The sequence below is a fragment of the Malaya genurostris genome, chromosome 2 (assembly GCF_030247185.1).
Source record: "Malaya genurostris strain Urasoe2022 chromosome 2, Malgen_1.1, whole genome shotgun sequence".
Taxonomy (NCBI): domain Eukaryota; kingdom Metazoa; phylum Arthropoda; class Insecta; order Diptera; family Culicidae; genus Malaya; species Malaya genurostris.
Window position 1 is genome coordinate 202,864,476 of NC_080571.1, and position 18,626 is coordinate 202,883,101.

The 18,626-nt window shown below is 36.0% G+C and overlaps 1 protein-coding gene across 3 annotated transcripts in view; it reads left to right on the plus strand.

The window, feature by feature from the left end:
- LOC131427139 (tribbles homolog 2-like) overlaps window positions 1-16,538 on the plus strand; it is a 113,760-nt gene extending 97,222 nt beyond the window's left edge. For all 3 annotated transcript variants that reach the window (XM_058590074.1, XM_058590075.1, XM_058590076.1), the window contains exons 5-6: window positions 2,449-2,640; window positions 14,723-16,538. In XM_058590074.1, coding sequence (XP_058446057.1) covers window positions 2,449-2,640; window positions 14,723-15,074 — 544 coding nt within the window. In that variant the 3' untranslated portion in view covers window positions 15,075-16,538. The remainder of the gene's footprint in view (window positions 1-2,448; window positions 2,641-14,722) is intronic.
- The last annotated feature ends 2,088 nt before the right edge of the window (window positions 16,539-18,626 follow it).

Here is an 18,626-nt window from a genome sequence, read left to right on the forward strand (position 1 = left end):
TTTATCTACAATATTTCTTGTAAAACAGAAAATTATTGCATTTGATGTTCAGAACCTCTAATTTTTTTCACATTGAATAATAATCACTTTCTGTATATCATAAAATAATGCCACAGTCAACAATTTTATTTTGAAATGATTGCTGCGCAAGTATCAATTGATACTTACAGGTATCGATACTTTATTGCCGTTTGATACCTTGTATCGATACCCAATATATCAATATCTCGATACCCTAGGTATCGATACTTCACCCTCCGAGTACCATCCCCAGTGGATGCTCTTTTATCTGATTTCTCGTAAGGCCTACCAACGGGTAAGTTTTTGGTACTTTGGTAGTTGATTCTCGTATGTGATCAGTGATTTAAATTGGAACTTTCCTCCTCCGATAACCAAGTAAGAAGGAACAGACCTCTCCAAACGTATGTGTAGTACAAAAATGCCATTCTGTTCGCCATGGAAAAAGTTTCTCGACCTTCTCGCAAACGGCAATAAATTCTTCTAGAGTTCTAAAGTGAACAATAGTTCTAAAAAACCTCACCGGATTGCTCCCTGTGTTATTTAAATGTAGCTATTGTTTATGCTCGGGGGAATGTCATGTTGATACTCGGATATGTTATACTTTTTTATATTTAACGATATATTTAATAAGGTAATTAATTAATTATCAAAAGTAATCATTAAAAATGAAATTAATAACTCTCGTATAAGGGCCACTTAAGATGCTAAGGGTATTTCTTAATAGTACTCAAGTCTAGGATAATTTCTTGAAATATAACATTGCTGTATTTGGTTCATATTGTCGTATGCTTATCACCGCAACTTTGGGGGATCAAGTCTATGTTATACATGATATTGTTTTGTTGAACGCATTGGACGCAGTCTTTTTTCGCTGCAAATTTGGCTGTTCATTCAGTAAGTGTATGTATATTGCGTTATTCGATTTGTTCAACTGCGGCTTTTGTGCTATTTTTATGTCAAGACACATTTTCCGTCCTTCAATAAAGTTCACTTTCACTCAATGAATGTCAAATTCTGCTCTTTCTGATGTCAATAACAATGGACCTTGGTCGTACAACCGATGATTTTCGTTCTTCAAGTTCCTCATTTCGACAAAGTCATATTGTTCACTACGATGTATTGTTTGGATCAAAGCAGATAAGTGAACTGAATTGTATTACGGCAATATAGCGAGGCTTTCTCGAAATTCGATCTTTTATTTGTCATCCTGTCATTGGTAGTCAGTTTCGATTCTGCATGAAAAAAAAAATTGTAATTCCACTAGTGTTTAAATTTATAGTCGTTCCTTGTATAATATGTGAGATTTTCTTTGAATTTGTTTAAAAAAAATCAATTATTGAAGGACAGGATAATCAAAAAAGCTCACCAATCGGTATGCATAAGGAATCAGATAAAAAATGCGTGAGTAATCAGACAGCAAAATGTAACTCAAACCAATGGTTCATCGTTTCCTTGTTGCTGGCAGTTTCGCCATTAGTGGATGACAATAGACTAGTAATGGGAGTTGCACAATTTGCTTCAACCATTGTTGAGTTTATTTTTAGCTACAAACTTTTTTTTTGCTTCATATTTTAAACTCATCTTGGCTACGAGTGAAAGAGTCGATCATGAGTGTACGCTTAACTTTATCGGCAGTAATAAACCGTTTGAAAAGGTTTCGTAAGCGTACCACCTCAAAACTCACTCCTTTGTTGATGTTTCTTTCGTTGGTTCGATATACGATGGATTTTTACGCGGATGTGAGCTTTTTCCTCTGTGGAGAAATGAGGTTGGTTATGATCGTTAACGGTTGCTTCTGATGGATGGCAGGCACCTTACGTTGGGGAAAAAATACTAGCTGCTGAAAGAGTTTTTGGCGTCTATTGGCTTTTGATATTAAATAAGATCCGAATAAGCAATTTATATTTCCAGAAAACCTGAGACATTAAACCAGGCATTGTAACAAAATTGTCATTATGAAACACTGAAGTCAACAGAGCGTACACTTATGTATGCAAGTATCAGTGTAAATTAGTGCGTGTGTGTTCTTTTTGCCAAATTAAATACAGCATCATTAGCAGCCCTTACACGAGACAATATTATTGTCAATACAAGGAGTATTGACAATACTTTTGATCGTGTAATGGAAACTTCATTGGATTGACGAAAATATTGTCAAAAAATCAAACCTGCTCATCAATCCGACAATACTTTCTCTCCAGAGAGAAACTGTTAAATATGTGCAATGACCTCTTCTCTCAATATTTTAATATTCATTTGCAATATTTAAAGCGCCAAACGCTTCAATTTTTCGAAAAACTCGGACTCAAGTTATCAAGCCAATTGGATTGATAGTATTGACAATACTTTGGATTGACAATAATATTGTCACGTGTAAGGGCCGCTATTAATAATCCTAATTTTCATCGTTCTTTTCTTCTCTTGCAGAACCCACCTGAAGCTGGAGTCGCTCGAAGATGCCGTCGTGTTGGATGATCCGACGGAAGACCTGCTGCAGGACAAGCGGGGCTGTCCCGCCTATGTGTCGCCGGAAATACTGAAAGCGAACACCACCTACTCTGGGAAGGCAGCCGACATGTGGTCCCTCGGTGTGATCCTGTACACAATGCTCGTCGGAAGGTAGGTGGAAATAGTTTAATTATCTGCGAAGCTTCGTGTCTGTTTCGAAGAATAGATCCTGCACTGCACTGAGTATATAAATCGATCGACATGTCTTTATTTTTCCACTACGATCGAAGAAAAACATAAAATGGGAAACAAACCAACTGCTTTCGGAAGTCGGCTGTAAACTTTTCGCCTACCAATTTCTGTTTTGTTGATTGATCCCTTTCGGCTACTTACAAGTGGCATGTATCCTGCGTAGGTGCAGCTCGTTAATTACCATTTCCTTGCAAGAGCAATAAAAGACTGGTTCTTTGAGTTCCTGTAAATGAGTGCTTCTATTTGTGCAACCAACCAACCAATCAACCGTTGGCTGGGATACCGGTGAAAGTACAATAAACTTTGAGAAACGCGTCTAGACTCGTCAAATCACGGACAACCAGAAGAATCTCTTTCCAGCACTACTGTGTCTGCTCGTTAGCATTTTATGGCCCACGTTTACCGTAAATTTTGTTCAATCGCATCACAGCACCGCGCCTTGCGAAACGTGACAGTGAGGTCATCTAGCCGGCCAAGTTCGAACATGAACGCGCAAGACAACCACCAGACTGGGTACCGTAATCGGCCGTTTGCTTCCTTCAGTTAGACGTGAAAAAGCTGATGACTCCGATTCGACATGTTTGCTGAAAGCAGTGTGCCACAGCAAGCGGATGGGAACCGTTCCTAAATGTGATTCATCATCGTTCGAAAAGCGAATGAATCCAATTCCGTCCAAATAGGCTGTCTGATTCTTTCTCTCTGAAAGTCTAAATTAAAAGAAAATTGATAGCAGTCTGTGTAAATCGCATTCTTGGTGCACTGTTTCAAAATCTGACTCATTCTGAAATCATGCTCAAAGCATAACTGGAGGAATGCGGAAATTCCTGAAATATCTCAGGTTCATACATGCTATGGGGAAGCTTTAGACCAACTTTATTATATGCGATTAATAATCACTCGTTAACTGCTAGACTGTTAAATTAATGCCACTACAGTAATAAAGTAGAGCAAAAAATCAATAAGAGACAGTAGCATAAGTAATTTATCGTTCTAGATCGACTGTTAATTGTGGGTCATCAATTATTGACCATGCGTCAGAACAAAATGTGCAGCTGAATGTTGAACGCTTTCAACGATGAGCGCATTGATAAGGATCGCTTTTAGGTCAAAAATTACTCGTCATTCTTCTTCGGCCACATAATTACCATTATTCCTTCCTGTGTGCGGCGTTAACGTTTGTATTGCAAAATACTGACTCAAAGTGTGCATTTAGTTTTTGCTATCCGGTTAGGTTCTGTTTGTACCTGAGTGCATCGGATTACAGTGACTGTCGTTAAGAAACGCTAACTTCGACTCAGGTATCATCTGGTGGAAGGATTAGAGCAGGGGCTAATTTGAAAGGATTGACCTTCTAATGCCTTTTATTATACCCCGATGTAATGAATTTAACGGAAATTTTCGCATTAGGCTTTTTGAGCTGGATCAACAAACAAAAGATTAATCTTATGAGACTCTGTCAAATTAAAGACCGAACAATGTAGCAAGACGTTAGAACTTGTGTTTTGCTTGTTTGAACCATTTCGGGGTATTTCTCGTTAGAATTAGTATTGGCTTAATGATAATTTTAATTTCTCATATTTACCAACAGAAATTATTTGAGAAACGGCAATGAACAATATATGGAAATCAATCATTTTAGGATGGTATGTTAAATTTAAATTTATCTCAAAAACTATTGCTTAGTAATATTCAGAGTAATTCAAAATTATCTTCATACAACAGTATTAAAAATTGTTCCTAGAAAAACTTTTGAAAATGATTTGAATGAATTTCTGTTTTTAAATAATCTAATGTCTCAAGGTTTCTGTGTACCAAAAATATTTATTTTGAAAATATTTTTTGCCTTTTGCATAAAGAAATGCTACACAAACACGGTTAAAATCGACATTTGTAAGGAATGCTTAAAGGGCTAAGTGTCAAATACCATTGATTTCAACGTACTTGAAATCAAATGAAAGGTTTTGCGTTTCTGAATTTTATCCAGTTCCGACTTGCGGTTCCGAAATCACAGGGTGATAGAGGCAAAACTAAATTTTTTTTGAGATGGCTAGACCGATTTACAAACTTAAATTCAAATGAAAGGGCTTAGAATGTCATAGAAAAATCCTGAATTCAATTCAGATCCAACTTCCGGTTCCAGAGTTATATGGTAATAAGCAGACGCGGCGACTATGGGGGGCAAAGCACTTTTTGCCCCTCCAACAGATTTATTGGAGTGGCCATGCCCTCCCAATATTTTGGCAACTGGAATAAATATTTGAAATTTGATAGAAATATCTTATGATATAACACTTTCGTTCATATTTCTTAACTAAGTTACTACAATTTTTGAACTAATTCACTACAATGTGAAATGTGCTATACTTTACTACTTTCGAATGTTGGTTATTACTGGAATAGTAAGAAAAATGTTTGCGGTCGTGTCAAAACTATACTTGCTTACACTGTTGCTTTTTATTTACTTTAACCTCTCCGTTCCCTTTATAAAAATGTTCTATATATTGCAAAGTTTAATAATTTGAAGTAATAATTTTTTGTGTCCCCCCAATATTTCATCAAACTTCCCCTAGTAATAAGTGTTAAAAAAATTAATTCCAGGAGTGTTTTTTATAAGTGACCAGGCAAAAGAATCAGATTCTTCAAAATTGATTAACAAAATATTCTAGTTTGTAAATCACATAAGTTGATGGCCAAACAAATTCATTTCGGCAATAACGGTTCCCGGTTTTCGGAAGTACCGAAAACGGTGACTATAAATGGAGCATTAAGGGTGGAACAAGATTTTGATTTCAGCTCCAGCAAATTTTTCGTGTTCCTTTTGGGTCCTATAAGAACTATGCAAAATGATAGCTCGATCGATGAAACTAGGTTTGCGCGCCTGAAGTTTAAAGTTTAACGGAGGAATAATCATTTTTGCGGTTTTTTTAAACCTATCGTTAAAAAAATAAATTCAGATGATTTGCATACTACAAAGCATCATTCGAATAGTGTTGAAGTATTTTTTTAATGTCAACCGACGAATGAAATTTATCAACACAAATCGCTTCAAAATTCCGCGCCAAGAATCGAATTATCAGTCACATTCTAGTCTAGTGCATCTTAAAAGTTCTAGTTTCAGTTCCATAGCATAAAAATAACGGTGGCTAGTCAAACCCGCATTGCATTTTCTCACGGTTGGATGGTGGTACAATCGAAACTCAACCTACGATGGACTGCAGTAGAATTGAAGCCGACATGCAGTCTTTATTTCCCACAACCGGATTGTATGCCTCATTTCTACTGGATTAACAACAACCTTGAACTATAACTTTATGCTGGCGAGTAGATTCCGGCTTCTATACAAGTGCTTTTGTGCGGGCATGATATAGGTCAGTGATGCGAATTTAATGGCAATCGAGGTATCGCTTGTCATAATTATTCCAACAATGCTTCCAGAATTCTTTCTGTTAAAGAAGTTTGTATTTTTTCAGGCCTGAGTGACAATAGAGAGAGCAACTGTGACATTATGTTTCTAGTGAACCAATCGAAATTTGGGTAAGAGCTCTGTGTAAATTGAGCTTCAAAAACTTACGATAAATTATTCTACTTTGAACTCATGAAATCAACGATTTTACGACCTGATTTTCGCAACGGTTTCGAGTTAAATTTAGATGATATCCAAAAGTATTTGATTTAATCAGAAAGCTCATTTTCACTGATGTACACTATCTAAAGTAAACTTCTTCTTAAAAATCGTAAACATTTGACAATCATCTCAAATTGCACCAATCTCACTGCATGTAGGATGGATGCCGGGTAAAAAGCACGGAATAACAAAGTTGAAAGAACTCCCCAACATACGGCAGACGGCAGGTGGAAACTTTAAAACAATAAATGATTCTCCTCGTTTCGTTTCTGTCAAACAGCCCAACTAGCAAAGTAAATCGAAAAGGAAACGTCCAACTTACGGCAGCATGTATTCCACCTACCTGTCCCTTTGTGCCCATTATCCTTTCGTTTTCGTCGCTCGGTCGGCGTCGATCGGTTGCGGCGTATGAGTCTCCCATCCAGTACCATCTCTGGCTTATTTAAAACCAAATCCAACAGACTGCTGGATATGAACTGGGCTGTAGCAGGCAGGAAGCAAACCGGCAACATGTGCGCACGTCTTCCGTGAATCCTGAACTTGTGTCTCGCGAACTTGATTTCGCCGTAGGAAAACTGATCTCATTCTGTTCTTTATTTTCACGATACTATGCGGTAACCGTATAACGGAAATGGTTCAGCTGCTCTGTTGATGTGGATTTGGGATTTTCTGGGCATTGGAAATTGATCTCCTAGGGTATAGGTTGAAAGTTGTCGTGGAACAGAACAACTGTTGCTTTATCAAAGGGAATGACTGCAAAATGTTTGCTAGTTTCGTTTTTCAACAGATCTAAGCCACCGAAATGGTTCTATGATGTTCGATTGTTTGTTGGAAAGTTTCGTGATCTTGGTCAAATGGTTGTAGGATGTTACATTAGATCTGATACTGTCACAGTAAACATATTCGGGCATGTAAATTGTGTTCACTTTCTCACAGCAAACGGACGGGACGACAGCGACAAACAACAATGTAGTGTTGTGAAAAATTAGACGATATCGAAAAGAGCAAACCCAACAAATGGAAGGCAATGGAGTGAAAGAAAAATCGCTGCTGGCTTCAAACAGTGAAAAATTCGACCTTCGATAAAAGAACTACTATGCTTAAGGAGTAAATGCTTCAAGATTTAAATTTTGTGATTTGCTTCATCTAAACGAAACAAATAATGTTGTATACAACCAAATCTATAAGGATTTGCGTTACGCGTAAATTTCAGCAGTATTTGTCAAAACAGTTCATGATCATTCATGGTGTATTATCTTAACATAAAACAATCACTATTTACCTGAAATAAAGACTCATTTGTAGAATCAGAATGTCCATTTTGAAAAAAAAAAATTCGGACTAACATCACTAACTAACTAACTAACTAACATTTCGCGTTTTATGAGTTTCTAATATTATATGACAAAACAAGAAAACCGGATAACTGAACATTCGCTCAAAAAACGCGTAACTTTGGAAATCCTCGTGAAAAACCTCAGTGTACTGTACTACATGTAAGTCCATAGAAATATGGGATGAATATTACTACAATAGAGAACAACCCATACACAACCTAACAGAAATGAACCTGCTTCGTATGTGTTCCACTGAATTCAGAACGGCGCTAGTGTACCTAAACAATACGGGTGCAATGAATTACGAAACAAAAAGATTACAAGAGAAACCAGTACTTCATTACTTCATTACGTTATCTACGGTCACTGTTATCATTACGTTATCTACGGTCACTCACGCAAGAACTCCTGAATGAAAGGAAAATATTGCGAATTTTTCTAACAGCGCTGCATAGCAACAAACTCATCAATAAAACACGTCATAGATCTCCGAACATGCGTATTTTGTAATCTTTTTATTTTTTAATTCACTGTACCCAACGTCTTCTCTTTGGTCTAAAAAGATAACTATTAATAGTAATTGATAGAGTTAGAAATGAGGTGTTTTTTGAAATGTGGTGTGTGACTAAAGAATACCTAACATATTTAGTCGTATCAATGAAAACGCAAGGAATTAGTAGCCATTTGTAGGAGTATTTGTTATTATTGGATGATCTTCTAACGACTCGGATAAAGATAAGGAAACCATAACATAGATTTAATCTTGGTTTGCAAATTAGTAGTCTTGTTCTTCAAGATTCTGTAGAATACATTACTTCACGTTCATTGTTCATTGAAATGTGATGAACTACTTTTAAACCTTCTATTGATGAAAAGAAAAAAATTATACTTATACTAAACCATAGTAACTTATCATCATAATTATTTTAATAATGTCAAGAAATGCTAGCAAAATTTAGTTTACTTATTTAAAATTAAAAATTTAAACCGCAGATTATCGAAAAACAGATACGTTATTACCAAATTATTATTATATTATATTCTCGATGTATGGGAGCTGTCAAGTTGTCCACGGATTGATAGAGAATTTGGTTGAAAATCAATGTAAAACTGAAATTTTAAATCAAGGTTATTTTTGATTTCAAGCTAGATTGAACTCAGAACTTGGATTTACGTTTACGTTCACTTTCATGGCTTCAAGTATGTGCACCAAAATTAATGTAAATTTTTCAGTAAAATTTTATCTGTATAATAGTATAGAGTTTTCGCGAGTTCATATTTAGGAAGGTTCCCTGTTAGATCAGAAGGGAAGCGTGTTCCGGTATCGATCCGTACAAGTGAACGTCGGATAGGGCCACATCCGAACCAGGGATGCAAGGTTCACAGATAAAGATTTTCAATTTTCTGCACAGATTTTAAAAATGGCACAGATTTTCACAGATTTCTGAAAATGATCACAGATTTTAATAGATTCTGAAACTAATCACAGATTTTCACAGATTTTTGAAGTCGATCACAGTTTATTTAGCATTTATGTTGGTAGTGAGACCTTTTTTTGCTCACCAAAATGATTCCGTTCACCTTTTTTTTGTTCACCAAATTGATTCCGATCTGCTATTATAGTACGGGAAACGTGCACAGATTTTCACAGACTGGTTTTTGGCTTGATCAAAGATTTTTGAAAAAATTACCTGGCATCCCTCATCCGAACTATGAGGCGCATTAGGGGCTGTCCATAAAAGACGTCACGCTTTTTAGACGATTTTTGACTCCCCATCCCCCATTTGTCACAAATTGTCACTGAAGCAAAGACCCCCCATCCCCCCTATGTCACATGTCACGAATTCAAAATAAACAAAATTCATCTAAATACATTCTCAATATGTATGACAAATCATACAAATATGAGGGAAAAATCGATTTATTACATGCTGTCATTAGATTAAAAAATATCCCTAAAACTACAAAATTATCGGAATTATTTTATTAATATCAATTATATAAATTAACAAAAGTATTGGGTTGGAATTGATGAAACATTTAAATCATCTGTTTTATTCCTCCTAGGGGTACACAGATATATTATTGTTTTAGGTAAAGAATAATATTTCCTTAGTGTAGCATACAGGGCTGAGAAAATAAAGACCAAAACCTCATCAAAACGAGATCACTGCCGGAGAATCTTTTCATGATCAGTTGAATTTTAAATCACATCGATCAATATCGGTACTGATCTTCCGCCACACAATGGGTAGTGATTTTGAGCTAAAATGATTCTTGATTTATGTAAGTTCAATCATTGGATGATTCGATAAGCTTTGATGTTGATGGAGGAAAATCACATATGATCAAGATAAGACATGACATGATCTACGTCTGAAATCGTTGATCTCCCACCCTTTTTCAAATGGAATACAATTGAATAAACTGCATCAGAATCAGATAAGAGAAATTCTTATGATATACTATTATCAATGCTAGAAAATCAAATTACTGAAAAAATTGTCAGTGCGTAACTTAAGTTAAACCGTTTGAAGGCATCTTTTTCTTTTTTACTGATATTAGACAAAATTTATTAATTTCGCTAATTTACTCGCTCCTCTGTGCACTTTTGCTGATCACAACAGAAATGATTTCCTGCATCATTCATTTCCGAATTTACAAGAAGAAGCTTTTACATCAACAAATACACGTTTTCCTATAGAATGTAAACGTTTATTGTGGAGATTTTTTCAAGAAATAGGGCAAAGCAGTAATATGATTAGTTATTTCAAAAATGCGCTCATTGAAAATATTGGACGTCACATTCCAAAAACCTCTCCCCCTTCCCCCTGTCACAAAAGGTCACGTTTTATGAAACACCCCCCTCCCCCTTGCGGCGTGACGTCTTTTATGGACAGCCCCTTAGGCAGAATACAATCCCAATACACTATTATCTCAAACTGTTTTTACAGGAGTCACTATACACTTAGATTTTTTTTTCCCGAATCTCGGTAAAATTTCGCCGAGATTTGAACAAACGAGTGCTCGACAAGCATCTCGGCAAACATTAAAACAACTGAGATTTTCGGTATTATCCATTTGACAGGTAATTTGCATCTATCGAGATTTTCGGTTTGGGAAGACTATAAATTACCGAGATCTTCGTCGCTTTTGAAAAGAAATTACTCGATGTTCATGCAAGCGAGTTATTGCCGAAATTTTAAGAATTAAAATGAAATTTTATATATAAAATAACAATATATCAGATGATGAAAACACTGTAATACATATACGCCGTAGAATTCTATGTTATTTATAGTAGAGAACACAATTTGACTTTCCGCATACAAAGAAAGTAATGGCTTAATAAAACATTGAATATATAAGGGAATATATCATGCCGGAATCCAATCAATTTCATGCAGTAGATTAGCGTTGCGAGGATCTTTATCCCGTAAGAATGCTCTGGGGAATTTTTTGTCACGAATAATCGTCGCACATTGAACGAATTTGTTCTTAATATCACGAAACATATCGATAAATTCGGATTCAAACTGATTCCACACATGAACACACACACTTATTTACATCGCTTAATTTTGCACTGAAGAAAAAATGGCTACTTTGATGAATTACCGCATTTCGGTTGTCTAAAAGGTAGTTTATATAACCGAATATCAGTATAACGCTTTGAATTGCCGAGAAATCGAAAAATAATAAACCGAGTATTTTGGAACAAGCTTCGCTTCACCGATCGTTTTCGGCATCTTTTTTCGTCGAGATCAAAATTATGTTTTAAGTGTGTACACATGAGGCCGACAACAAATTACGGACTACTACCCGGTTTCATGTTCTTACCAATACTTTTTCGAATCAATTAATTGCTCTTATGGTGGTTTGACAGGGTGTCGTTCAAGGAAAATCGAGGAATTTCATAGGATTAATTTTAATTTTTATTCGAAAAAGAAAAATCCACATTCGAGACATTCTTTACAAGGATTATATTATTTTATACACAGACAATTCAGTTTCTCGTAGCTTTGAATAATTCTAAAAAAAATGTTCATTTCGAATCAAACTTTCGAACAGAAATTCAAAGCTAAATTTACTCAAATTTAGAATCAAAAATATTTTTCATATTTTGAGTAGAAATTTGTTATCCTATTTGCAATGGAATTTACTCAAATCTTGACAGCTGCTCTTATAGCGATTCGTAGCGAATGTTGTGAAAATTTCGCTTCTGGATCAAAATAAGTAATAAGTTAGAAAATATTCAGAAGTGACTCTGATTCTGATTAATTATTGTAGATCAGTGTTGGTGATTGCCGAAAATTTTACAGAAGCTGCTCGATATTTATCTATATTGTATACAACATTGTCAATCCGGTAGAAGATGCTACCAGAACTCGTGTTTCTCAAAGCATGAACCGTGAGAGAATTTTTCTACATTTCTTCGCTCCTCTTCATACTCTGAGTATTTCACGGCTCTTAAAAAAAATTACAGTCTGATAATGATTGGTGCTGTGTAGAATTTACCAAGAGAGAAGTTGACAATTATCGCAGAAAATCGAATCGATGATTCGACTTGATGATTCTCATACTAGGTTGCAAAATTTCAAAACCCTAGTGTGGAGCATTCATATATGTATTTTCATAGGCACAACTTATACAAAGATTATATGCACATAGTTAGAACAAGCGGCAATAGTAAAATGATTTGCTGGTTCAGCGAGAATCCCCACAGCAGCGAGCTAACCTTTGATTCTCAGACAGGTCAACGAGAGAAATTCGCTCTCGCACTTGTGTCTATTCTATGTTAAATGAACCATGCCGGTTTTTTGTTGCTGCGTCTCTCTTTGATGGCACTGATTGAATCGTGTGAAGAGTTGCTAGTGAGCGTGCTTTGATAGGATAACAGCCATCCTTGTTGTAGATATAGCTTCTTGTAAGCAATTTTTACAAAACCCAAGCCTCACTGTCTGGCAGCAGTTTATTGAAAAATGGATGTTTCCATGTGTTTTGTATACACATGCAAATAATTTTAAACCCTGACTGTTAGCTCAATCGAATTCTGATGACCGATTTCGCAAACCGAGCAACAATCTTGTTCCGAGGACATCGTTTCATCGACCAGCCCCGCCTCAATGTAATGTTTGCTTCAAATGAATTCAAGCATTACAGAGAGACTTGTAATCACTTGCTTATAGGTTTTACTAATACTCCAGCTAGCATTCAGTGTCTTGTTTCTCACCAGTCGTATCCAAACCTGTAGTCTTAATAGCAAGTTAATCATAATTTCTGGACATAGTATGATACTGCACACAAGTAAAAATCATTTTGATAGACGGTTCTAAATAAGTATTAAACAATATAAATAGAAAGATACCCAAGCTGATATTTTTACACATAGGACATATTTAGTATTATTTCCAAAACTGGAATTGAATTGTTTAAGTATGATATAGAAATCACTTGTTGGAACTCACTAGATAGAAGGTACTATGAATAATACGAAGAATGTTATAGGCGATTCTTATGAAATACGTCGGTTGGCCAAACTACTAAACCTATGGACGCAATATCTCTTTTTTCGCACCCTCTCATTCTGCTACTAACGCAGAAGTCGGTACCACCCTGTCGATGTCATTCTAGTGACCAAATGTCATCATAGACACACGGGCAGAAATGCGATAGGAACTTGGAAGTACTTAGTCCTCATCTTTTGACGATTTAGACTGAAGAGAAAAGTAAGTGCACATGAAACAAGAAAGAAAATTGAATTACCTATCTAACACAAATTGTAGTTAATTTGAACTTCACTATCAGAAAGTTACAAAATTAATTCTATAGGAGGCAAAATTTTATCTAAGAACTATTAGGCGTGTTATTTTTATCGAATTCTCTTTTACGAATCAAAAAAGAACAGGTTGATGTAGGTGACGCAATCGCTACTGCTGTCGAATACAAGGCCAATAATATTCGCTTATTCAGTTTGTTTATTCCTGCTCTCTTCTGGCAATCGGATTGTGACGATTAATTTATGGAAAGCTTGGAATCTTTCGTAACAGTGATGACATACTATCCGAACAGTCCCAGAATAACTGAAACTCGCTTATAAATATGCATGTCACTTTGCAAAACCTATGACTATCAGTGGAGTTTGAATTTACAATTTGCACGATCAAGGTAACTGGACAGTAATCGTCGTAGCGGAAAGGCGAGGATAAAAGCACAAATTATCGACTTTCAGTTGTTTTTCTAACTTTTTCGAAATTAGTATAATAGAGAATTGAAAACAAATATCATATTGTTTTCGAGCCGAAAATCTTTGCTGTTCTCCGAGAGGCAAATTTCACTTTTCAAACCAATTCCAGCCGTTCGAAAACCCAAGTCAAAACGTGAACAGAAAACACATGTTATCAATTGATGATGGTTATTATCCCTTTTTATTTAGGAGAAAAGAATGAAAAAAGCCCCGAAGGGGTTGGTAAGTAAAAGCCACGCTTACGTACGGATGAGGACAGAAGGATTCTTCCCGCGTTCAGAAGTTTAGACGATCGGTACGGCGTTGGGTGGGGGGCATACGAATGGAAATGCACGATCGTTTTCGGCAGCAGGTGCACGCGCGCTCGTAATTATGTTTCTCGTCTTCGCAAGACGCTGCTGCATTGGGTTCCGTTTGTGGTCGTTCTCGTATAATCATACCAAATTGCAGATTAATGTCTGTCTGCCCCAGGAAAATGAGACACACCAGAAAGGGTTAGGACGCGAAAAGTTTCGAGGCTGGCGCAGCGACCAGTTTTGGTCATAAGCGATCTGAAAGGCAGCTGTTCGATTTTTTATTTTGATCCGGTGAATATATACGTGTGCGAGTTGAGTTTGGGGTCGTCGAAGACAAAAGTTATTTTTTTAGAAAGCGGTTGAAGTTAAAGCAAATATTAACTATTGACTATATTGACTATGTTTTTATCAGTTTACTAAGTAACGCTGAAATGTTATAGCTCATCCTCTAGCATACTAATCTTGGTATTCTCTGTTTTTTCCCTATTGATTACAGATATCCCTTCAACGACTCGGAGCACGCGTCGCTGTTCGCCAAAATTAGCCGTGGCCAGTTCACCGTTCCTGACTGTTTGTCATCCAAGGCAAAATGTATGATCCGTGCCCTGTTGCGACGGGAACCGGAGGAAAGAATTACCTCGGAGGACGTTCTGTTCCACTCCTGGTTGCAGCACGACGACAGTCGAGATCAGTTGACGTACGTCAGCCGTTCCAACCCATCCGCACAGATCGACGATCAATGCGTACCCGAATGGATCGATCCGAGTGGAGAGCTGGAATTGAACAAAGTGCATGGTGTTCAGCTGACGTCATCCGGTCGCTACGATGATGCTGCCGAACTGGTCTAAGATGGACCAGTAATCCGTGATCGCCAAATGAGAATGAATCAAACACAGCATTCGCGCATGGAATCGTGAATGTCATGGAAAATATTTTTTTCTATTCGAAGTCGCACGCACCTGTTGGAAGAACGCAAATGATTTTATTATGTTTTATTTCATTGTTTTCGCTTATTTTTTTTATTTAGACGTAAGTTCGATTATTAGGCGATAAGATTTTTTTCTATTTATTTTTTTTTATCCGCAAAAGTAGCTCGTGTGCGAAGCCTCGCGAATTATTTTTATTTGCAAGTGCATAGTTGTTTGCACTGTTCTGAACCGGCACCGTTCAGTGGCCATCATGATCTCAGCTGGTTTCATGAAGACTATAGGATTTTGTCCGTTGTTGTTTATCATTTGTCGTACAAACGTGGTGTTTCTGGATTTGAAAAAAAATCATTACCTAATATTATTTTTCTCATTTTGATTTATATTCCTGAATAGAAGAGCTTAAGTTGTTAACACTGTGATATTCGTTCTCACAACTAATGCAATTTTAATAACAATAGCCTTCGAAGGATGAAGGGAGTCAGGATAATGACAGAACGAACTCGACTCCAACATAAACGTCTTAATTACCCTATTTTCAATTTCGATTACTCTAAGTGCAATTCTCCATTACTTTTTGACTTCTATGACACACTAAAAGAAACAAACTAGCTTCTGTCTGTAAAATCTCACCTAAAAACTGCGGTTTTGTTCACATTGAAAAAAGTGAGATATGAAATTGAATAAATTATTAATTTATTTCCCTAAAATCTTTTATGAAGTTTAGCAGACACAGACTGAAACCACGATGTTATTTTTTATAACTATTAGAATAAGCTCGAAAACTATGTCAGACCATTAAGAAAGCAACTGAAATTTAATGAGCAAGCAGAAGGCAGTTGATTTTTCTTTAATCTGGGTCTGGTTTCTTTCAAATTTGTGCTATGGAAGTACAATTTATTCTAGAAAACAAATTAAAAGCTTTGTGATAGGGTGTCGATCGGCTTACTTTCACCGTGTGCGTGTGTTCAAAGTTGAACGGATCGTGTATTCCTAGAGATGTAAATAGTTGCTTTCGGAAGATGTATTCTTTTTCAAAAAAAAATGTGATTTAAAACAGATAATTATTTTTTAAAGTCTATTTTCCAGATTATTCCTATAGCGGTGAAAAACAGAGAAACAGCCAATAAAATCTTCCGTTTAAATCCTGAATTCTTCCTATTAATTGATATGCGTTTAAATTTAGATAGAGATAGATTTTATCGTGGAAAATATAAAATACATAAATAGTTGTAAGAAGTTCTTAGAAGGTTGAATGAAAGCGATGGCATGTGGTACAAGTGAATGACAGAGACCGCTAGATAGATACCGAACACACAAATTAAATTAATGCAATAGATAAATGTGCGAGACAATGCGAAGAAAATAAATTTAATCGTTAACCAATATGTCGTTTTATTTTTCGAAAACATATCACAATTCAGATGTTAACATGCAAATGATTTTACATTATTGTTTAGTTGTTTATTCTCGCAAATATTGACTGAAAGAAGCGAAAGATTTGAAATTTGTACAACCTCGCATCCTTCAAGATGTGACAAACTCTGTGTCAGACGGAGGTTACCTATACAGAGAAAACTCCGCTGCCGATAAAATTAATCATGACATCACAATTAGAAAATTAGATAAACTCAGGTTTGGTGGAAACGACCTTCAATGGTTCCAATCATATCTCAGAAATCGACGTCTAATTGACGTCTAAATTGACGATTGCGTTTCCGAAGAATTTATTGCACCGTCCACAGGGAAGTCATCTTGGCACTCTGTTATACTGAATTCAGAAAGGCGCTAGTGTTGATTGCAAGAGAACCTTATATTTCATTTCGCGGTCACTTTGTATGCATCAAGCAACATATTTGAAAGAAGCGTAATTTTTCTGATGTGATTAATTCTACAAGAATTACTAAATTAGATGGATATAAAAATATGAAGGTCATCGGTTTTGACAACACTTCTAACATCGAGCAGAAGCATTTTAGTATTCGCTCATTTGCTTTCCTAGCCAAAATATTTAACCGGTGCTGCACGGAGAACCCTTCGATAATAAAATTGTGATATCGCAGTTTTGCCTTTCTCATATAGAAAGGTTATGCAATCACTGCGAAAACCGACTTTTGAACCGAGGCCCGGAGGGCCGAGTGTCATATACCATTCGACTCAGTTCGTCGAGTACGCAAAATGTCTGTGTGTGTATGTGTGTGTGTATGTGCGTATATGTGTATGTAACGTTTTTTTGCACTAACTTTTCTCGGAGATGGCTGAACCGATTTTAACAAACTTAGATTCAAATGAAAGGTCTTGTGGTCCCATACAAAATTCCTGAATATTATTTGAATCCGACTTCCGGTTCAGGAATTATGGGGTAAAATGTGCAAAAAATTGTGAAAATAAGTGCACTAACTTTTCTCAGAGATGGATGAACCGATTTTCACAAAATTGGGTTCAAATGAAAGGTCTTGTAGTCCCATACAAAATTCCTGAATATTATTTGTATCCGACTTCCGGTTCCGGAGTTATGGGGTAAAATGTGCAAAAAAATGAAAATATGTTTTCTAGCTTTTCTCATAGATGGCGCGACCGATTTTCATAAACTTAGGTTCAAATGAAAGGTCCTGTGGTCCCATACGTAATTACACCACTAGGTGGATTAAAACAGGTTTTGATTTTTGCGATAGTTGATTTAACTAATTCCTTTTAGCTTCAACCAATATGGTTTTTAATTTGCATATATGAAAAATATGTTGTTTTGAATGCTGTCAAATGCCGGAGACAGTTGAAAGCAAAAGAATAAACGCAATGCAAAATCAACAACTTTTTTAGTTGAAATCTGTTCGTGTCGCTTCAAAATGTCAAATAAAACAACATCGATGGTTAAAGCGTTTGGTGAAATTGTGTTGATTCGATTTGAGAAATTTATGATAACAAGTGTTTATCTAAAAGCGGTGTTGTGATAAAGTTAACATAGTTTAAGATGAAAAAGATTTGGTGACAAATTGGAAATTGTCATGAATGATCATCTCGTAATCTTTCAAGTATGCGCAAAAATTTTATGCTTCAAACCGATCATTGATTTACTTCCAGCACTGTTTTACTTCCAGCTGTTTGATACCGATGATGATGTTCATGCATTAGCAATAAAACGCTTTTTGACATGAATTTTATTTATAAAAGTAACAGGAGCGAAGGGTTTCAAACACACAGAACGCACTGCGTTTGAATGGCGTTTTAATTGCCGTAGTAAAATTACAATTCCCGGCGGTTGATGCACCCAAGCTCATATAAATTGACTAAAATTATCAGTGCATAGCTTTAGTTCAACCGTTTGAAGGCATCATCTTTCAATACTCATTTTAGGTTAATTTACTCACCCCTCCGGGCACTTTTGCTGATTAAAAACGTTTTTCTACATCAATCATTTCCGATCGAATCAGAAGTATTTTTTTAGAATTTAGATCACTGATCTCGACTTGACAT